This window comes from Lissotriton helveticus, chromosome 9 (assembly GCF_964261635.1).
Source record: "Lissotriton helveticus chromosome 9, aLisHel1.1, whole genome shotgun sequence".
In the NCBI taxonomy this organism is placed as follows: domain Eukaryota; kingdom Metazoa; phylum Chordata; class Amphibia; order Caudata; family Salamandridae; genus Lissotriton; species Lissotriton helveticus.
Genome location: NC_136070.1, coordinates 173,735,418 through 173,758,414, shown reverse-complemented (window position 1 = coordinate 173,758,414; position 22,997 = coordinate 173,735,418). Strand labels below are relative to the sequence as shown.

The window sequence follows — 22,997 nt, the reverse complement described above, 5'->3', positions numbered from 1 at the left end:
AATTGGATGTTTCGGCAATGGCAGAAAAAATGTGTGAGGAATTATGTGTAACTGCAGTACAACCAAACGGCAAACTATTTAAGTATTAAAGAACTTGAAGGCCCAAACCAAGTTCATTTAAGACGACAAAAAATAATAATTCAAAATGGTAAGATACGTTTCAGTAAGGAAGAAACCTTTTTACAAATTTGATAGAGCTATCTCGATTTATAGTACTTCATGAATAATAATGTTGGTATTTTGCAATGTATCCACTAGTAGTGTTACTGTAGACAGGGCAATCTGTGGCCGGCACAACCCCCCAGGCCAGGTTGGCAAAAAGCGTTTTGGCCCTGACTGCAAAGACAAAACGCTGCTCCCAATAGCGGGAGCACAATGTGGATGTAGCTGGCTCCCATGCCGCCTGGACAGTCACTGCTTGAGGGGAGCCAGCAGGGCCACTGGTGGCCTTGGCACCCCTCCCAGTTCCCAAATAAAAATCAGGGGTGTGAATGTCTCGGGTAGCACTGGGACACCCCCCAAAAATTTGAAAAAGTTCATTTTTAAGCCAAAAAAATTAATAATAAATGTGCGGCCGGAGCTGCTTATTTTCTATTTAGTGCTCCCGGCCAGAAGTTCCCCATAATGCCCTTCATGTGCTTATTTACATATTTTGTCCTCCATTGTGGTGCTTCATTCTGGGCAGTAGCAGCACTAACATGTTACAAAAATGTTGTGGGGGGCTGCAAGGCGTGCAGCAGTCCCCTGAAATCATTTATGAAAAGTGATCCTGTTTCTCCTGGGGTGAATATGATGTGACCCTAGGAAAAGTTTATAGTGTTTCAAAGCATTCACAGAGCTGGAGCTTTTGCTCTTCAGCTGGGATTGCAGGGGCACCTTTGTGGTTAGTGTTATGGCTACATGATGTTGCTTGAAGAGTGTAGAAGAAAGACTTTGACAAAGTTTATTGTTTTTGATAGGGCCAGTAGGTTTTATTTTAAGATCTGGTGAGCCCTTGACAAAGCGAATAGGCTTGTCTTATAGGATGATACAATCCCTCCTTGACAAAGCTAATAGGTTTGCCTTTATGTAATGATGTGGTAACCCCTTGGCAAGCCAAATAGACTTGCCTTGCATATTTATACGATCAACCCTTGACAGAGCCAATAGACATGTCATGTGTGATGATGTGCTCATACCTTGACAAAGCCAATCGGCCTTGTCTTGTATATTGACGCAGTCACCATTTGACAGAGCCAATAGGCTTTTGTTATATAACGATGTGGTCACCCCTTCGAATGTTGCGTAAGCTACGACTTTGGTGTTGCACTACAAGTTGTACTTTCCAATCCACAGGTGACATGGGGGAACTTGGTTCAATGCACCAATGATGAGAAAGACTGGTAATTGTAGCCCTGTAGAACTCTACTTTGTTTTTTTAAAATAGTTATTGCTTTTGGGTTTCTAACAATTGCTATAAAGGGATAAGAGTCAGCGTGATAACAGACCTATTTTGTTATTCGCAGTATCACACCCCACTGCACAAAGAAGAATGAACACTTTTAAGTTAAAAGTCTTTATTGCTACAGGAGCAATCTGTTTCTCAATACATCTAACAACAACTACGCAGAATATTTCAAAGACAGCAAGAAGGCCCAATAAAACAACTAGAATAAAATGTAAATTTCTAGCAGAGTTAAAATGTAGTCAAAACACCCTAATGGCTACTTCTATGCGCTACTCTTAGAGAGGAAAAGAAAGCAGAGCAACTTGCAGTCTTGAGTTTCCTAGGGAGAAGCGATGCACTGCATAGCTTGTTTGTCAGCAAAAGCTGTCTATCAGCGGAGACGTGAGGCCTTGTTCGCTGCAAAGGGCAAACATACACTGTTGCAGCAGTCTTTCTCCGGGATTCCGCCTTATCGGCTCAAAGCGTCAGGTCAGATGTAGCATCTGCAAAGTGTGAAGTGTGCTGTGCGATAATCTGGGCGTAGAATCTCGCCTCACAAATGGTCAAGTGGCCATCCTTGTATAGTAAATTTTATCAGAGATTGTAATTTCTGACATAAGTTTAGGAATGTGTGACATAGATTATGTGCATCAAGGTGTGCTTCTTAGACATTTCCTTCTAAACCTATAAGGTAAATGGACGTCAATTCAGACTACACTATTTTTGCAATATATCTGCATTTGTTCTTATTTAACCTTGACATGGTGAAAAGTAGACATTTGTCCCAGAAGAATTTTGCATCAAGTGTGGGATCTATATCAATAATTGAATTGTCTCAGATGCCATTAGACGCAGATGACGTCTGACCTTATGTTTCTAAGAACATTCATAGTTTTTAGAAACAAGGTCAGACGTCTAATGGCATACATGACAATGATTCTGCAAAATTCAGAAATAATGGAGACCTCAATTGTCTAACATTGAGACGATGGCAAAGCATTATCTAAGATGGAGTCAGGGCCTACATAAAATTGAGTCGACCTTAGGGGCTTCAGTCAGACTAAGCCAATAGGTTTGCCTTTATATAATGATGTGGTGATCCCTGACCAGCAAATGGGCTTGCCTTGTACATTGATGTGGTCTCCTCTTGATAAAACCAATAGGCCTGCGTTTTATGTATTTGCGTGATACTCTTTCAGAAAGTCAGACCTGCATTATTTAAAATGACAACAATTATATTGTTTGAGTTCAGACTTTGTCTGAGACAGGCCAGAAAAAAAGAAAAAAAACCTAGAAATTCACAGAAAAAACAAAGGTTATAGTGACTTTATAGTTCGGAAGGGTAATAAGATTTTACTTTATGTTAAAAAAACTCAGAAATTAATTGGGTAAAAAACAAAGGTTAACATTATTTTATAGTTAATTGAAAATCCCACTTAAAACATATCATGTGAAACTATAAAAATACACACTGAAATTAACCAGTTATAGTTATCTGAGCTAACTATAAATTGTGCATCCACCATGCACTGCTTATGATCTCACATATTACTTCATTCATGACCTATTCAATGACATCATTAATGATATCACTGTTGACATTTCAAATGACAAGTGATGACATCACTGATGACATTATCCAATCAGTGTGACTTTAAACTTTGTTTTAAAATATATATTTATGTATATTACCAACTGGCGGTCACCAGTCGGTAGTTATAGTTAAGACTATGTTTCCAGAGGAAAAGCATTTTTTTACTTGCCTATATCTTTAGCGCAGTTTAACGAATCCTTGCAACATTTTCCAAACAAAGTGCCCCGCTAATTCTAGTTGTGCTTGGAATCTTTCAAAGCGGGGTCCGAGAAAAAGGGGGAATAAATAAAGTATGTTTCCCATGTTAATTCCCATAGAGATTTTAGACACAACTACAGCCCAGACCGCTGGACGGAATTACATCACTTTTGGCAAAAAGGTAGCTCTTGGTCCAGAAAGCCACCTTTTTGTTATTTGGTGTAAATCCGTTTAGTAGTTTTCGAGAAATGAAAGGAAATTCAAATTTGTGTACCTGGCTGGAGCATAAGCACACATTTCATGGTGGGATCTGATTGGCTGCCAACACTTCAGCTAGGAAGTGCTGGCAGCCATCTTAGGACCAAAATACATAATAGCATCCCATTGAAATGCATTGTAGTGAATGGCATGTTTTGAGGGTCACAAAAATGCTAACGTATAAAAGGTGATAACAGATTTTAGTTACATCATAAATCATTTGTTAATAGAACCATAAATGTAGGGATTGTGGTGTGTTCTAAGGTGATTTACCCTCTGAAAAAGTCTTCTGCTGGGATTTCATCAGTCATGTTTGAGAGAAAACAGTTTTTTATGATTATCACGTAGAGGTTATGGAAGGTGCTCCAGAAGCTGAAATGAGCATATTTTTTGTTGATTCACACTACCTTTCTTAGCCATATGAGAATGAAGTCTGACATACTCAGTAAACCCGAAAATACATTAGAAAAGTTAAATTAGAAAACACTTACAATCCCTCAATGATGTCATCAGTGATATCACGAGTAATTTTGCTGGCCATGTTATGACGGATGTAATATGTGAGGTCATAAGCAGTGAATTGCGCGGGCAAATGTTTTGGTTAGCTCAGCTAACTCTAACTGCTGAATTTCACTAGTTTTGCATGAGTGAAATCTGAGCCTAACTATAACGTCCCTGTAATCTTCTTTGGGGTTTTCAATGAATAAATAGATAAATATAGAAATCTAGATGTAAACACATACATGGTATGTTCTGCTACTCATTTGAGTCCATATTAATCTTTGATGTCTCCACATATGATGCTCTAACCAGGGTGTAATTAAGTTTGCATAGAGAGGTTATATGAAGGCTGATAATCGTAATTATGCAGATCTTTCTATCGTTTTTCCTAGGAGAAGACCATTACAAATTGGTTACTTACTTACTTATGCCTACTACTCCACCTGGGGATAGGCCATCAGCCAGGACTCTCCAGCTGTCTCCGTCCTGGGCTTTTCTTCCAGTCGGACTCCAGGTGTAATCCATCTCCATGTAGTCCTCCTTGAGGCCAGGTGCTTCTTGGCCTTCCTCTTTTCCTTCTCCCTTCAGCGTTCCTGGTCGGGGCTTGCCTGGCAGTGTTTGGTGCAGGCTTGCAGATGGTGTGACTTAACCAGGGTCTTTTAATGATTTTTTTCATGAGCAGGGAATTGGAACGTCTGCTGCCAAAAGTAGTTGTTACTGATGGTGCTTGCCCAGTGGATTTGAAGGACTTTCCTCAGACAAGTGTTGATCATAAAAGGCCTGGACTTTGTTGGTGGTCACTGTTGTTCCCCAAGTTTCTTCTCCATTGCAAATTAGTTAATAGTTGGTAATAATGGGATAGTACTAGTTTTTTTAAATTGTAGAATCTGTTTGATATAGACAATTTCGAGTTATATTTGGAAACAAGCCAAATTCCAGAGTGTTTATATTATAGCACTGGTTGAGATTGCAGCTAAGATGTAAATGAGAATGTCTTGACATACGTGTGCTGGAAATGAGATGCCAGTGATAATTGTTTTGCGATAGGCTTTGGTGAGGCAGGTGAAATCATCCATATATAGAGTTGTAGGCGCATAGAATGTATAAAGATGTCAAGAAGATGTTTGAGTTGAGCTGCAAGTCCTCCTATTTTCTTGCTCCAAGATAGCCTTCAAGGTTTATGTAAGAAAATTATTTTTGAGGTTGAGCATACAAGGTTTGGTGATAGTCTTGTGAAGCAGCTTCAATTACGTGTTATGTGTTGTAAAGCCTTCTTGCTTCTCTATGTTTTTATAGAGTCTGGTGTGATTTCATAATTTAAGTTTGCCAATATTGTTATTTGACTTTTTCCATTGCCTTTCCAGAGATATTTTGTTAGATCTGAGTGTTCAACACGGTGTCATCCATCCATTCTTCCCGCATACATGGGAGTTAATGGTGTTTTTCTTTAAAATAATGAAGTCAAGGGCATAGGTCATTCAATGATGGAATTGTCGAACTGAGATAATCTGTTTTTTAAGTAAGGCGGTGGTTAGTTGAACGTGTACATTGTGACGTACATCTTTTTTATAGTTTAGAAGTTGTAGGAACTACAACCTGAGAATTAGCTGGGAAATCTATGTGGACACAAAATCAGACCTGGTCACTTCTTGCCTGAACTGATGAAGATGTGTAGTCTACAAACTGAATCAATTGTATGCCTATTTGTGGTGGTAGAGCAAGAGACAATTTGTAGAATTCATTTATGTCAGTGTAGGCCTCTTACATCAGGTAGTGCATCCCATTATTTACAGATGCAAGGATGTTTTAAAGTGACATTTGAGTTGAAATCTTCTAAGAGATCAACAAAAGCAGGATTGGATAGTGGAGGTTTTTGAAGAGGAAATTTGAGGCTGTGAAGAATGATGTAGTTGAACATTGGACCTTGTCTTGCTTCCCCTTTCAGATAATACAGAATCTCTGACACGGTGGCTCAAACACAGCGAAGCAAATCGTAAAAAACAAAACAACACCTAGAAAAGAGGTTTTATTTTACAAAATGCAAAGACTCTTTTTAGAATAAGGCTGGAGGGTTTATTTTACACAATGCTCTGTAACAGAAAGGCTTTCCTAGATGCCAAAATGAAAAACATTGAAATGATATATTTATATATATTTATATGCAAGCAATAATAACACACTTGGTAAATGCAACCGTTAAATTCATGAATGATAATAATGAACAAACAAGCAGCAAATAATATGAGATAAGACTCCAGTAAATATAATGGACGCCCTGCAAGAGATCACAAATATATATATACACTAGATACATCAAATTATTACTTTGGATGAATACCTCACTCATTCACACATCACAAAGAAAACACCTCAAATGACCACAGCCACTTGGACCACGCATCACAATGGCACTAGTCAGAAACAAATCACCTTACCCGATCTGATCGTTCACTCGACATCCTTGCCAATTTACACTGAGGGGGGGGGGTCTGTTCACAGCTGGCTTGGACTCTCGACCGAGACTCAGAGTACGTTTTTCTTACAGCAGTACGTCTACTCTGTAAGTGAGCTCCCAACACAGGACGTCGTACATTCAGGCTAGGGTAAAGTAAAACACCAAAGTCAAATAAAATAATGGTAGTCAAAGGTCATCAGGGTGTCAGTCGACAAAGAGTGCCTCTAGCACTACAGACCTGCAGAGATGTGTGTTCTGCAGCAGTATAGAGACACTTTGGACATTAAGGGGTCAATGTGTTCCCCAATGTGGTGTAGGCAAACCCTTGCCCTTGTATAGGCTGAGGACACAGCTGCGAACAAATTTCAAGATAGAGCAATATGTAGACGTTAAGGACCAGTAGTGTTAAAGAAATTGCTCTCAATCAGCCTTAATTGTCAAACAACCAAACTGAGCATGTCTCTTGCTCGTTATGCAAGGGTAATTAATAGACGAACTGAAGGGTAAAATGAGAAGGGCTTGGAATCACTGTAGAACCAGGCTACATGTGAAGACCTATTGTTTTTTTTTCTTTGTTATGTACGCTCCAGCTGTGAGTCTGCTTAGCCAGCTGCATGGACGGTTTAGTGACAGTACACTGGAACTCATCAGGATTCCTAATTAATGTTTTTTTCTTTTTAATAAATATGTATGTGCAGAGAAATCAATTGGAAATCGTCGTTGTGCAAAAATCATTGAAACAGGATCCTTAATTCTCTTAATTGCCTAGTTCTTTACAATTTTTCCTCGAATCAATTACATTCCGCTTTCTGTGCTATATGGAAGTCTTTAGTTAATTAGCCATTTTTTCGCACTGGTTCACTATCTTTGCAGCTATGTTAACAGGGTCTACATCATGATGAAGAGAAAGTATTCGATGGACTCATGAACAGTGTATATTCGACTTGGTAATATATGCTCTAAAAATGTAAAACCTTTGTTTTGTCAAAGCAATATTTTATTTTGTGTCATTGAAACATCTCCCTAGTCTGTGTGGATATTCTAATTTCATGTAGCACATTAATGCTAATGGCTAGAATTGAAATGGGGAATGAAGTACTATATTTCAGTGTTTTGAGTCTAGACCTTGTGAGAATGATCAAAGTGTTTGCTCATAAAAATGTAACCTTGTTTTTGTTTTAGCGAACACACCGGCATGAATTATTTACTCCACCTGTAATTGGTGCTCATCCCGATGAAAGCAGAAGTAAATTCCAAGTAAGGAAACAAATTATGTACTCCTACTTCTAAAGGGATAATTTGATCAGAAACAACCCCTAAATCCAAGTATTAGCTTCACATTTTCTTCCTTCTAGGATGATTGGATGTCCTACTCAGAATGGAAAGAGACCACAGCATGCTATAAGATTTTTTTTTAAACAGACTAATGCAGGGCCGGATTTATGCCCCTCTGCCCTACGTCATTGTAGTCATGTTTTCTTTGTTCATTGCAGTATATCCATTCCAGCGGAATCTAGCATATTCAGTGTTGAATACTGAACGTGGGCTTACTGGTAAAACAGTTTCCTGCACAGTACATACAGGTTCCAGCTTGTGCTTTTTCACCCTGGCACTTTGTTGCCCTTATACATAGAGATTTATCCTGCATGGTGGTGTTTTTCACGCTTGTTCCTGAATTCAGGGAATACCGTTCCTGAAGCACTTAATTCTTGGAAGATGACCTTCATGGTTAATCCTTCTATTATCTAAGACGTAAGCACCTCATTTACACACATCACTACTGTCAGTCATTTGTGGCTAGATTTCACAATATTTGGTTGCACTGATATACACTTAATTTGGGTACATATCGGTCTTGGAGAAACAACAGAATTTTGCTATGCCCAGTCACTTTTATTGCTTCTGCAAGATTCAGATAGGCTGTCAGGGTTCCAGGCTCTTGGGAACTGACTGGACACCCATTAGGTAACATGATTGTGTATCCGTCTATCCTGCTTGGTTGACTACACTAAGTGGACTCACAGCTGCCCCCATTGTAGATGATGGGATTCATCAATGCGGTATGGTACGTTTTATAGTTTCAGTGTATACACAGTAGTTTGTTCTCATTGGGTTTATTTTATTTATTTATTTTATTTATTTATTTTGAAAGTTTTATATAGCGCGGACAAGATCCTTGCAGATATCAGAGCGCTTTACAGAGAGAAGTACATGAGGAAGCATAGTCAGACAGATAAATCAATAGGTCAAACAGTACAGATAGGTGGCTAAAAAGCCAAACACGTGAGTAATAAAACAATTAATACAAATAATCAAAAAGTGTCAAACATGTAGCACATATTGGTGCAGAGTACTAACAGTGTTCGAGATAGTAGTTCAGGTGTATTTAGCCATGAGGATAGCTTTTACTTCCTTTTTAAAGAGTGTAGTGGAAGAGATAAGCCTGGTTTCGGGCGGGAGTGAGTTCCAGATCCTAGGCGCCATTCCTGAGAAGGAGCGCTTATAAGTTTTTTCCTTCCGGAATCTTCGAGGTTTCAACAGAAGATTGTTTGTGCCTCTAGTGTTTCTAGCTCCTCCAGAGATTGTCAGTTTCTGAGCGAGGTATCCGGGTGAGTTTAGATGTACCGCCTTGTGTGTCATGCAGGCAATTTTCAGATGTATTCTGGCTTCAAAAGGCAGCCAGTTCAGGGATTTCAAGTCAGGGGTAATATGGGAGTGCTTTTTTGACCCAGTGATGAGTCTCGCTACAGCGTTTAGAGAAGCTCTTAGGGGTGCAGTTGTAGTTAGGGGGAGTCCGCAGAGGGCGATGCTGCCGTATTCAATTCGAGGGAGGACTAGTGCCTGTACTGCCGTTTGGAAGTCTTTGGCTGGGAGGAAGGGTTTAAGTTTCCTCAGGGTGTTGATCTGGAAGTTCGCTCCCTTTGTTGCCTTGCTGATATGTTGCTGCATGTTCAGATTGGTGTCGAGTGTTATGCCTAGAGATTTTGCTGAGTCCACGATGATGGGTTGGACATTGAGTGCGGTTAGGTTTTTAAGCCACATTTGAGTGGTGGAGATCTTCGCTGGAGGTGAGATGAGAAGGAACTCTGTTTTCAGGGCATTGAGTTTGAGATGATTATCGGCAAGCCAGGATTGGGTGCATCTGATCGTTGAGTTCAGGAGCAAGATGTCTTTGGGGGACTGTAATTTGAGATAAAGTTGGATGTCATCTGCATACATGTGAAAGTGTACATTGGATGATTGTAGCAAGGTGGTGAGAGGTTCCATGACTAGGTTGAACAGAGTTGGGGATAGAGAGGATCCTTGGGGGACACCTAGCGTTACGGGTATTGGCGAGGACATCAGGTTATTGCTCTTGAATTTTTGCGACCTGTTGTGAAGAAAGGAGGTGAACCACTTGAGAACAGTTCCAGATAAACCCATTCTTGTGTTTAGTAGCTCTAGTAAGTTCTCATGTTTAACGGTGTCAAATGCTGAAGAGAGATCAAGGAGGATGAGGAGGCAGGTGTCATTTTTGTCTAGCATTTGAAGTGCGTCGTCAATTATGTGAGTCATAGCAGTTTCTGTACTGTGTCCTGCTCGGAAGCCCGACTGGTGAGGGTTGAGGAGATCAAATTGCTCAATGTGTTTAGTCAATTGTAGTTGTGCGCATTTTTCCAGCAGTTTGGCGAGAGTGGGAATATTGGTAATGGGACGGTAATTGTTGAGATCAGCGGGGTCGGCTGTGGGTTTCTTTAGTAGAGGTGTGACCTGACCAACTTTGAGGGAGTCAGGAATGCTTCCTTGTTGGAGAGAGCTGTTGATAATTTTAGTCCAGAGTGGGATAAGCAAAGGGGTAAAGTCTTTTACTGCGGTAGCAGGAAGGGGGTCCGTGAGGTGATTGGATGGTTTCAGGGTGCTGAGCAGTTTGCCAATTTCTTCTTCCGAGTATGTGCCAAAGTTTGACCATGTAGCATTGTTTTTTTGTTCAGTGAGTGCTAGGCACTGAGGTTTGGAGAAGAGGCTTGCGTCAATGAGGAGATCGCTCTTTATGTTGTCAGTTTTTTGGATAAAGAAAGCAGCGAAGTCTTCACAGGAGGGTGCCTCACGCCCAGTGTTGAGTGGTTGGGGTTGATCCTTGGATTGTGATCTGATTAGCTCAAACAGTTTTCTCGGGCGGTTTTTTGCTTGGTCGAGCTGGAGGCTGAAGAAGTCTGATTTTGAGCGTTTTATTTTCCTGAAGTAGGCGTTTCTCTTTTTCTTCAGTTCTTTTAGGTGCATTGCCGAGGGAGCTGATCGCCATGCATGCTCTGCCATTCTCATGTTTCGTCTATCTTCATTGAGTCTCCCGTCGTACCATGGATTGGAGATTTTAGTAGAGACTCTTTTTAGCTGCATAGGTGCAGCCTCATTAATTATAGAGGTCATAGTGTTGAGATAGTGGTCAGTCAGTGTTTGAACGTCCGTATCGTCGTCGGTGGCAGTAGGAGATTGCACCTGTTAGGGGGCAAACAGCCTGGGTTGAGTTTTTTCATGTCTCTTTTCCAAACTTTGGGCTTGGAGAATTGAGTCGGGTTAACTTTAACTTTTTCATTGATAAAGAATGTGACAATATGATGATCTGACCAGTCACAGGGTTGGATGGACTCGAGTTGGATAGACTCCTCTTTGGAGATGATCAGGTCGAGGGTAGATCCTTTCTCGTGGGTCGGGCGGTTGCATATTTGGGTGAGGTTGAGGGCATCGAGGAAGTTTTTGAGACTATTTACCACCGCGTCATTGCGATCGTTCCAGTGGAGGTTGAAGTCACCAAGGTATATTTGGGTGAGCTGCCGTCCGGAGTTGGTTGAGATCATATCCATGATTTGTTGGGAAAAGGTGAAGTTGTCCCTGGGTGGGTGGTAAATGCTGTGAAGAGAGCATATCGGTTTGCCCTCACTAAAAATGTCGAGGCAGATGTATTCCCAGGATGTTGGGGATGGTAGGGAGGTGGAGTTGACTTTCTGAACAGAGAGGTTGTTCCTGTAGATGCATGCAATTCCACCACCTACTTTGATTGCTCTGTCGAGCCTGATAATGTGGTAGTTGGGAGGAACCAGAATGTCCATTATAGGTGTCGAAGATTCAGTTAGCCAGGTGTCAGTCAGGATGATTAGGTCAAGGTCCAGCGATAAGAGGAGATCAGCAATGGCGGCAGAATGTTTTGAGGCCGATCTGCAGTTGAGGAGAGTGCATTTGAGACTGGGTGTGTTGAGGGTGGTAGACGGTTCTAGAGAGAGAGGGACTTTTCTAAGGTTATTGGGGATGGAGAATCTGCTGTTTAGTGTGGGGGGGGTCTAAGGGGATTTGAGTGTATCGTGGGAATGTTGAGGTGTGGGGTGGTTGTGTGATTTTGGGGGGCTGGGTCATAGGAACGGAGAAGGGTGAGTGTGTCGAGGTCAGAAGTAGAGTTGTGTGTGCGACGAGGGCGGTTGTTGCGATTGTTAGCTGGGATTGAGGTCAGGTTGTTGCGATTGTTAGCTGGGATTGAGGTCAGGTTGTTGCGATTGTTAGCTGGGATTGAGGTCAGGTTGGGGGAGAGTTGAGTGAGAGAGTTAGTCGGTAGGGTGGGGGACAAGTTGTGCGGGGAGGTGTAGTTATTTGAGGGGTTGCAGGGGCGACGAGGGCAGTTGCTGTGCCTATGAGCAGGGATTGACGCCCGGATTGGGGCGTGTTGCGTGAGTGAGTCAGCCGGAGGGGTAGGGGACAAGTTAGGAGGGGAGGTGGGTGAGGGGTGTATGGGGTGTGTGGAGAGTAGTTCTTTGATGATGTGTATGTCTTCTTTGATCTGAGTGAGGGTGGCCATGATGTAGTCCATTGTGGGGTAGGTGGTGGAGGTGGGGGCGGCAGTCAGAGGTGAGTGGCTGACCAGGGAATTCGTGTGCAGGTGGGAGAGTGGGCTGGTGTTCGAGGAGGTAGGCGTTGTGTTGGTGTACGGGAAGGTGTTTCCATGCTGTTTGAGAATGCTGTATAAATAGAGTATATAGAGTTTCCAACTGGCTGTGGACTGTTGATGTCTTGGTCGCATGGTATAATCAGTCTCCAGGAGCTTCTATATTTCGACAAAAAAAACTACCTGTACCATTTGATGCTGCCTCCAGCCTCTTCATCGCACCAAATGTTGGTGATGAGTTACATTTTGGCTTGAACTTGTATGGAGCTTGTCTGAGGTTAACAATTGCTGCTGTATTGCGCAACCTTCTGGCATTTATTTAACTTTACATTGGGTTCAAGGATTCCGTAAAGGTAGCTGTCAACACCACAGTTTGTCCTCGAGGTTAGTAAGTGTGGGGCGTTGTTTTAGAAGTTACATGGCCTGTGCATCTTAAGGAAGGGAGTGTGCAATTTAGTGACATCACAAATTGGACGCTGCTGTGACAATGTCTGAAGTTGTCAAGTGTGTACTTCAGTAATGTAACACACATGTATTACGCACATGCTGTTTGAGAATGCTATTGGTAGACTGTACTGGGTAATTTGCTCACACACCTGCAACTGTATTTGCAGGTTCACCTGACTGCCGTCAGTTGATCTTCTGCTTGTTTGTTGCCGTGATTGGTCTATGGGAGCTCCTTTCCGTCCACACAAATATACCTACCTCTTCATCTCTTCCCAACCAGATGAGCATTTATGGCCAGATGAGCATTTGCGCCCTTAGTCCCTTTCTGTGATGCCTGTCAAAGACCTCCATAATTGTGAGCACGATTCCTTTGGTTCTCCTGGCGCAGTTCACCACCTATGATCTAACTCGAATGATTGATCTTGGAGGCACTCTCTTTGTCTGTCTCTTTGTTTATATATTGAGTATGGGGGTAATGTGTCCTTTTTAATAAGCCAGTTCATTGCATCTCACAAGACCAATCTATTTGCTTATTGCAAATTATGATGTTCAAAAAGTCATTTTTTCCTTGTTAATATTGCTCAAACCGCTGTGGCTTCAGTACAAGTCTATTCACAGACGAGATTTTTTCTAGCGAACTGATATTTGGACTACAAAGGAATAAGAATTTGACAAATCTCTTTGCATTTGTCCGAAGTGCGCCTCTCTATTCGGCAGGAAACTGAAGATCATTTACAGCCCAAGAACCAGGACAGAGAGAAGATCCACACTAAAGATAATAAAAAGCATGATAAAGGAGATTTCCCCTCTGGAGCTCCTATTTGAGATATGTCAGACCATAAACCGAAGAAGGTTTTCGTAGTAGAGGGAAATTCTTGCAATGTATAGCAACTCATAATGATTCGAATCACTCAGTATGCTATGTAAGTTATTACCTTTAGATAAATGCCGTGATTAACAAGCCCGCCTATGGAGAAAGGACTCTGGTTACATTGTAATTGTATTGTTTCTACTATGTGGGATGAGTGAAAAATTGGTAATGACTGCATCTGATTTACTGTAATTATGATAAATACCAATAAAAAACATGTTTTTTTTAAAAAAAGTGCACCTCTCTAAGATTTTGAAAGAGATAGTACATCATCCATTTTGGAGTTGCGATTTGTGTCTAGTAAGAAATCATTTTTTTGTGCTATATTTTGATTTCTTTTCCTCATTAAATCCTCCATGTGAACAATGAGTAATGTTTCAGTGCCTTCCTGGCTCTATCCATCGCAGTGAACTCTTCTCAAGTAATGGAACTGCTATTTCATATCGAATCTGTATTTCTTCCCCAATCATCAGTAGATTATGTTTTTTGGTCCTGAGGAATTGCCTTGATCAATAACGACATTTATAGCAAGACACATGTCGACCATTACACACATTACCATATGAGCTGCATTGGATCATTACCTCCACATCCAGCCACTCGTTGCGTTTAACCATAACAAGAGAACCCACCTAATAAAACACAATAGGGTATCTTTTCAATATTTGTAATTTATTTCACTTCAATCTACACCTAGAGCACCTCCAACCACGCTTCACCTTTACAACTTATGCTAAAATGACCCCTGGCAAAGAGCCCCCTTGAGGGGCCCGTTATGCATTGCAGAACCAGCTCAATGAGGAGCTCCCCCATGATAAAGCGTGATACCCCCATGGGTGTGTGATTCCCTTGCTTCTGAGCAAACTGATCCCCCGCTCTGGTTTCTCAGCTCCCACTCCCACCTCTTCCTGTTTTCCCCATCTTAGGAACTGCATACCCTTTGCATTACATTATTGAATCTGTAGTCACTAACTACATTGAAATCAACCCAAATACATAGGATTAGTTAAACTGAGTTGTCTCTTAGAAATAAACGCAATCAAGTACTTGTGCCATCTCACCCCCACCCCTTGCGTGATAGGCGGCTTTGCACTACTGGCGGTATGAGTGTGCAAGAGCCTAGTCCAACCCTTATTGCATTGATTTCATGATGGGAGTGCCTCCTTAAGGGTTCAGCAGTTCCAATGGATGGCTTTTTTGAATACTTTACTTTTAGGTCTTAAGTCCATAATGTAGTCATGAAAATAGCCTTGTAAAGAAAAACAATTTCGTGGTATTTCGTTTCCGCCTTTGCGTCCAGGTAATCATGCTGTTTAAGTCAGCAAAATGGGTTGCTGGACTGTTCCTTAGATAAGAAGGTGTGTGTAACTGGCGTGACCGGAGGTGAAAGTTTAACACCGTTGGGCATCCATTTTGTTGGAAGTATTTGCCTCACACACCCTTACAGGTGTCATGCTTCATCATCGGCGTTTGCTCCTCGTCGGGGAGGCGGTGCAATCCCCGACGGGCTCACCTCTGAGAGGGGCTCTTTGGCGGAGATCTTTTGAATCCAACTGCCTTTTGGTGAAGTGCGGGTGTGTGGGTAGTTGGGAATGTAGCCTGGGTGGTGATTTAAAATGGAGTAGAGGGTACCGGAGACTACTTTATTCAGGGGGTCCCCTACTGCAATTAAAAACGTGAATCCAATAGTCTAGGTGCCAACAGGTTATGTGTAGTGGCCCTAGATTAGATTTGCAACGGACTGGTCAACATGTTTCTCGCATGGGTAATGTACCCGCGATTCATCAGGACCTCAAATAGGTAAGAGTAAGGTCTACAAACCATAAACAACATGCAAAAGTCATGTGCCTAATACCGGAATTGTGGGATGCTTTAAGTTACCTCTGTAGCTATGTCCTATACCTAGTAGTCAGGGACTAAAGGCCACATCAAAACTCGGCGGGTCGGTACTGCAGGACAGGGCCCTTAAGGTTTGGCTCTCAGTCACCGCGTACTGGTAAAGTCACCTACCCATCGCCGCCAAGCTCGGATCATCTGTTTAGTCGTCCTTTAAGTATTTGATTTTTATGTTCTTGTAAGCATGGATGCGAGTGTTGAGCATTGAGCCTTCAAAATGGCTGCAGCTAATCTATTGATTTTTTTCAGCTTAAAACAGTCGAGACTCTACTTGGCAGCACAGCAAAAGTTGGAGATGTGATTGTTCTTGGAATGTTGACCCAACTTAAAGAGGTAAGAATGTTATCCGATTCATGAACCTAGTGCTTCAGTGGCGTTTCATGAACCCCCTCAACCCCGTGGTGCGGGTGGGGCTCCGAGCTGCAGGGGACCCCTTCTGCAAAATTGGTAGTTGGTGTGCTGGGGAGAGGGAGCCCCCTCCTTTTACTTTGAAAGGGGGAGGGGATCAAGTTTCCTTACACTACTGTAGTGCTTTAAGTTGGTCGATTTGTGCTCTACCTATCAAATGCAACTGCTGAGTAGCCTGAGGAAAGGGAGCATGAACTAGAGTTATCTCAAAGAGAAACAAAACTGAATATCTAGCCAAGATTGTGGCCTATCAAAGTACCACCAATGACTTACCGATAAATTCTTTCGACAACACGCGATACTATATGAAGAGAATAAGGCGTAATTCGGACCATAGTCTTAAGAAGCACCTTTTGGACCTACAAGTGACTGATAAGCCCTGACGAAGTTCAAATGAACGAAACTCGTTGGCTGAGGTTTTAAGAGATTGAAAAGAATAAAGAATTTTGGACTAATTTGAAGCTCTTTTGTACTTTTCTTTTTGGTGCACCGTCCTTTTCTACAGGATCTAGGAAGATTAGTGCTTGTCTGCGAAAGTTAGTCGCTAGTTATTGCAATAGTTTGGCCAACTATTATCGGCCCTGCCAGTTTCCCAGGCCCTTGGGTGATGTGCTGCTCTAGTCCACGTTTTTTTTTAAATTCCGGGACTTGTAGTGCTTTTTATTCCATTATAGAACAGGACTACAATTCTCAAAATTCAAAGAAAAAAAACCTGGACTGAAGTAGCACATCACACATGGGTCTCGGTAACTTGCCAGCTTTGCATTATAAACATGATGGGGGTGGAGGTTTAGATTTATGTCAACAGCTGTTGGTGTTTTAATGTAGCAGGATGTGGAATATTGGTTAGAGATGAGCTGAAATACCAGAAGCACAAGACGTGATTCATTTAGATGCTGTCTGTTAACAAAATACGAAAGTTTAAGGGAGCTCATTGTAGGCTAGGAGGCGTCATTGTGCACTCTGGGTTATAAAAGAGGGGCTAAATAAGTACGTATGCTCTTTTTCTTGCAGGTTGGTACTTTTTGACTGTGTGCAAGTTCGTTACAACTATGGAATGCAATCACTACTGAGACCGTCCTTCGTTATTTAAATCTAGTTTTAAAATGACATGCAGAATTTTAGAAATCCAATCAAAACGTTAATAAAAAATACAAAATTCAGGGTTTGTAAGAGTTGGGTCGGCACCAACGGGGCCGTGTACCCACCATGGTTCACTCACTCCTGGAGCCCAGATGGTATGCTAGGGTTTGCCAACAGGGAGCTTCCTCATCACCTCTTGAGCCAGACCACAGGTACCTTAATGTGCCCCGTGCGGATGACATCACTTAATATATATGAGGGCTTCCGAATTTCCTTGAATCATAATGTTGCCTGAGCATGGCTCCGGGCTGGCGGCATCTTTTAGGGCTTCAAGAGGGGCCTGAATTTTCAAGCTTTTTTCTAGGGAAATCGGCCAGAGTCCATGGGGAATTCATTTCACTTGTAGATGAACTTGGGTAAGCAGTGGCACCACGTTATCAGAGCGTGACTTCTAAACTGGCAGCAGACCCGGGGTGCTCCGGGTAGGGGCTTGTCCTCTAGTGGGCATCCAGAGGGGGCATTCTATCTCCCTTCAAGTGCGAACGCAATGGGCTGGTGCGAGTCTGCAGCGAAAGGCCTGTGATCCACATACTATGCACCAAATCTCTGGTGTGTCATCTTTTATCTGGGCTCGATGCAACGCAAGGCAGTGGCGCATCGACCTTTAAAACCTCTTCATGGAAACAAAGCCTCTTCATGGAGATGCGAAAGGGAGGCAGAGATTCCCAATTTCGCCAAGTCTCACACAATAGAGCTCCGACCTGTTCGCCAAAGATGTTGCACTGTGATCAGGGAAAGATTCCCTGATCATTGTTGGAAGATTATTTTTCAGGGGTGTCATCTTCCTGACAATGGAGTGGCTCATATTAGGGTCTTCAATGAGCCAAATATTTATGTGGTGGCTTTGTTTGCAGTGCTGGGAGTCTGTATACACGCTTCTTCAGTGCGCACTAGGCTTGAAGGGGGGCTTGTCATGACAGATGTTTTTAGCAATCAACTGTTCCATCATTAGCACAAGTGCTACCTCAAGTGGAGAGGTAGTAAACCCAGCACTGTAATTTAAACCATACTCTTTACGGTCTCAAGCGCCTCGACCTGGCTTTCAGATTTTAAGCGGGCCTCTGTCAAGCCTCCTTAAAGTTCCAGCTGGTCTCTGCTTCTCTATCAGTTGATCCAATCTTCAGTAGTTTTTACATACTGTTGACCCAGGCACTAGGGCAACTGAGCACTTGCAAAAGGGAGAAGAATACCTATAATTTTCATTGATAAGAGGGTTGAAAATTAGAATGTTAGGTAGATTCATTTCAAAGAGGTAGGTTTTTAGTTGTTTATGGAAGCGTAGAACGTTCTGGTGCATTATAATACTATCCAGGATCAATCTCCAAAGCGTGGAGGCAAGGCAGGAAAAAACTTGTTTGGATGCTTTTGCTCTTTGAATACTGGAATTTTCAAAATTGTTCCTAATGTTTCTGTAACATCTGAGTTAAAGTGTTTTATTCAAGTATAAAGTTTGAATGGTTTTTATTGCTTTATGGGTTAAACTACCATACTTAAAGTACGTACTTGAGTGGGTGTGATGTGGTCCGACTAACGGAGGAGCTGGATGTTACTCAGATTTTCTGGGCACCAGAGTGGATTTACAAAGGTCTTCCACAACTGTATTATATCCATCCAAATGGCTCAGGGCTAGTGCCTGAACTGTGAATTCTCCAGCAGGTGGAGTTGAAATGTGGAGTATCTTGTCAATTTGGTGATGGGTCTGTTGGCTGAGATGTTGGTTTATGAGAACGCCCAGTGATTTGTTATGAGGGACCAGATGGTGGACAAATCCTAGAGGGCATAGACATTCTATTCACCAATCTATTTGTGGCAGAGAGTATTTTATAGGTCAAATTCAATTTTAGTTGAATTCAGTTTCAGAAGGAGAAGAGACATCCAGTTGGTTTACTGTTGATGGACGATCTTCAGATTAGCTGTGCTGACTGTGTTGGAGAGCCTTCAGTAGATTTGGGCGTTTTCACCTTATTGATGTTTACAGTTGTTGCTGTCTTGCCTTATTGTGGCTAAAGGTTCTACATAAAAGTTAAAGAGGTATCCTGATAGGACAGAACCTTAAGGAACGCCACATTTGGCTAGGATTGGGGGTAATTAGAATACGTTTCGTTTCATAATGTCCGATTTGGAGACCATAAATATTTTAAATCAATTTAGGACTGTACCTATGAACCCCGTTCTTAAAGATCATAGGGGTTTAAGAGTCTGGTGTTATAGGGTGTTGAAAGCTGCTGAAAGATCTAGCAATACCAGCAGACATGCACCCCCTTCGTTCAGGATTTTTGGCGTCCCATCTAGTACCTGAATAGTGAAAGTCTTTGTGCAATGTTTGGAACAGAATGCAGATTGGAAGTTATTGAAGAGGTTTTTATTGGAGATGAATTATCATACTAGGCTGACCTAGATTGTATTTAGTGCTAAAAGGCCCGCCTCACTTGCCACTGTAAATCAACGATTGGCTTATCATTAAACAACCCATATGAAGATTGCTGCTTGCTCTTACTTTTGGTGTGGCAAGAGATATATTAATGGCTCACCACAGTCCTTCTGTAGATGCATACACAAATTTCCAAATGTTGAAACACGTACCACTTATGCCTTAATTATTCGATTTACAGCAAAAGATACTTGAAACCTGTAATAAAGAAGAAGGTATGCAGAACGTTAAAATAGTTTTAGAACATGTCTACGCACTAAGTATACCTCAGTATTTGTTTCATTGTTTCTAATAGCTGTGTTATATCAGTTAGGTTTTTAAAAATATGTTTTCTGAATTGGCACTATGTACTTATGTGGACTTTTACTGTATGATTAAATTAGAATAAAAAAATATATACGTTGGGAGATAGAGGTGGAATCACTCTTCTAGAAGTCCTACAGGAAGATGGGCTCTAGGAAATGCTGCTGAAGGCAGTGGCTATTAGAAAGAGGTACTATTTGAGGGTCACCTGATCTTGATCTCAGCTCGGAATCTTTTGTGAAAATAAAGGAACTACAGGTAGTATTTAAGAAGCTCCTTCAACTTGCAGTGCAAGCCTCCGTCTCCATCCTGCCTGCCATACGCTTCCACACAAGGGGAAAATATGAATGCAGCAACTACATATATGGATTCCTTAAAGTTGTCTGTGATTATATGCAATGCTGTCGGTTCTATCCCTGGAGAGGAGAGTAGGATGGATCTCAACTTTGTTAAAGGATGTTTGAGATCTGGCGCTACAGTATGGTGTGAGTATCGTCTCGCGAGTAAGTTAAATGTCCTGGACCAGGGGAAAAATACCAGGATAGGGGGTTGTTCATGATGTATTAATCTCTTCCAGAGATTAATGCATCGCATGCGCGTCTAATCATGTAGTTGCTTTGAATACCGGTGTACAATGCAACCAGCTAAGTCAATTAAGTGTTGAGGTTTTGAAAAGACTTTGGGATGACAGGGCAAATAACACTGCTTGAAATTGTCTGTCCAACTTCCAGGCCCTAAATATATTCAAGGTGTGCAACAGCTTGACATTACATGTAGAAAAGAAGTGTTGGGATATCTATATGGTAGTAGCTGCCCACAACCCTCACCTTTGTTTGCAATACCCTCCATTAACCCCAAAGGAAGGGCTTGTTCAGTTAACAACATAGAGACTGACTCACTGGTGAAACCTGGACTTTTTGCTCTCGAGTCCTTCGGGCCAATACTGTAAACACTATCTAAAGCGATCTTGCTTTTGTAATTTTGCCTTTTGCCTAAAAGAAAAATAATTTTGAGCCTCTCCTCTGCACTACCCTATATCTCACCCTATACCTCTCTCTGTACATCATCTACCTCCACTCTCTGACTCATCACAAACCTCACTCTACTACCATGATCTCCAAAATAACCCTTTATAGACTCCTCTCTCCTCTATCCATCCTTGCACCACCTCAAACCTCATTTTACTGTTCAGACCTTTCAAAGAACCCCTTCTAAACCCTTCCAGCATGTATTCCTTCTTAAAGTAATCCAAGAGCTCTTTCTTTTCCCTAGTCCACTTCTAGAGACTCTTTCCCACCTCATCTCTTTTTTACTCATCCCAAACTTACTCCTACTATTATGATCTCCAAATGAGCACTTTCTTATCCCTTCCCTCTTCTATCCCTCCATTATCCTTTCAATCCACCTAACAGACTCACATGTCCACCGCTCAAACAAATTCATATTTCACTATACTAATTCACCACTAATCCTTTTTGGGTTCCGGAGTTACGTGCTACTTGCCGAAAAGCGCTTCACTCCTTCACACCTTGTTAGGGGTAGTATGTGCTATATAAAAACAATCACAATTGTAATTCTCAACCTTAATCTGTAATGCTGAAGACTGTGACATCTACTGACATCAATCCTCTGCGTGCTTTCCTTCATCAGCTACCTTTCACAATTAGTGTTATGTTTTAGATCAGTGGTTTTTCTGCTACTGGGTAAAATGTGTAGAAAAGTACGTTTTTTTATAAAAACAATTGTCTTGAAAGTGAAATGAACGATGGAGGAAGAAAATATTTAAAGAAAGGTGAAAGTTATGAATTCCTGAACTGGCATCGTTAGATCCTTTATTACATTGATCCTCTTTAGTCATTGTGTTTCTGGATTTCAAAATGTGGTGTTGTGCACTGCTCCTTGATGCATTGACTAAAAGAAGCTCTGATCTCTTGTGTAGCTGTTGATGATAATGATTAATGATTCCTATACTTTTCCTTATCTTTAGTTTGATTTCTGTGTTTGTGTTTTTTCTTTTCTTACTTAGGGAAAGTATTTTCTGGAAGATCCTACTGGAGCTGTACAGCTGGACCTCAGTAAAGCAATATCCTAAAAGTAGTGGGTCTCCGTCGAAATATATTTGTAGTGCAAACACAAACCCATTGCATTTTAATTTGTTCCCAAGAATAGTCATCATCCACGTTAACTCTCAACCCAAGTGTTCTAATGCCAGGAATAAGGATAAATTAACCTGCAGCTTATTTTGTTCTCCTTTCTTTTAAATGACCTGGCATCTCTGACTTCTTACCTCAGATGCTGTATCTGGAAAAAAAAATCACTATTAGGCAATCACTTTGTTGCTTTTCAGTAATTCAAGCAATGCTTTTCATAGTAAAATTTTTAATAGCACAAGTGATGCCTATTACTCATTGAATTCGAGAACCAATTTACTCAATGTTCAAAGAGATGTTCAGGGTTTAACCATAGTTATCGCAAGAGAGAATTTCTTCATTTACTTTTTCAGAATATTCTAATGACAGGTCTATTGTAAGTCCAGCATTCATGACAAATCCAGTATAAACAAATATTTGTCCTGGGGCGTCCTGCTTTACCTTGCACCTCAACATACCCATACTAATATTATAAAGAGAGAGACCAAACCTTTGAGGGGGGTAAGCGCCGGAACCACAGCGCCAACCGTAGCGCCGCATGCAGCATTGGAAAGGTGAGGCAAAGCAGATGGACATACGCTATACACTGGCGCAACATATACTTTGGAGGGGACAAAGCACGTTGTGTGAAAAAGTAGTCCGTTGGAAGTTGCGCCGGCTCTGAGGTGGGCGTGTGCGTACGTTTGGAGCGTGTGAATAGCGTTCTATCGCGGCGGCTGAGTACGCCGTCAGGTGACGTTTGGAGCGTGTGAATAGCGTTCTAACGCGGCGGCTGAGTACGCCGTCGGGTGAGGTTGACGCGGCGTGTGGCGTCTCAGTGCATCACGCCGTGTTGTGGATGCAGAGCCCGGGCGCGATATGCACGGCAGGACGGCAAGAGGCACATATCGCTGGGGCAGACTGTGAGGCCAGAACGTCAGAGCAGGTACACACACGTCGGCGCCTGCACATATCACTGGGGCGCATTCTAATTGCAGACAGGACGGCAAGAGGCACATATCGCTG

At 41.9% G+C, this 22,997-nt stretch overlaps 1 protein-coding gene across 4 annotated transcripts in view; it reads left to right on the top strand.

Annotated features, from left to right (window-relative positions):
- Positions 1-22,997, top strand: part of POLE2 (DNA polymerase epsilon 2, accessory subunit) — a 490,721-nt gene that overhangs the window by 193,384 nt on the left and 274,340 nt on the right. For all 4 annotated transcript variants that reach the window (XM_078659706.1, XM_078659707.1, XM_078659704.1 and 1 more), the window contains 3 exons: positions 7,615-7,689; positions 15,807-15,890; positions 21,869-21,925. In XM_078659706.1, coding sequence (XP_078515832.1) covers positions 7,615-7,689; positions 15,807-15,890; positions 21,869-21,925 — 216 coding nt within the window. The remainder of the gene's footprint in view (positions 1-7,614; positions 7,690-15,806; positions 15,891-21,868; positions 21,926-22,997) is intronic.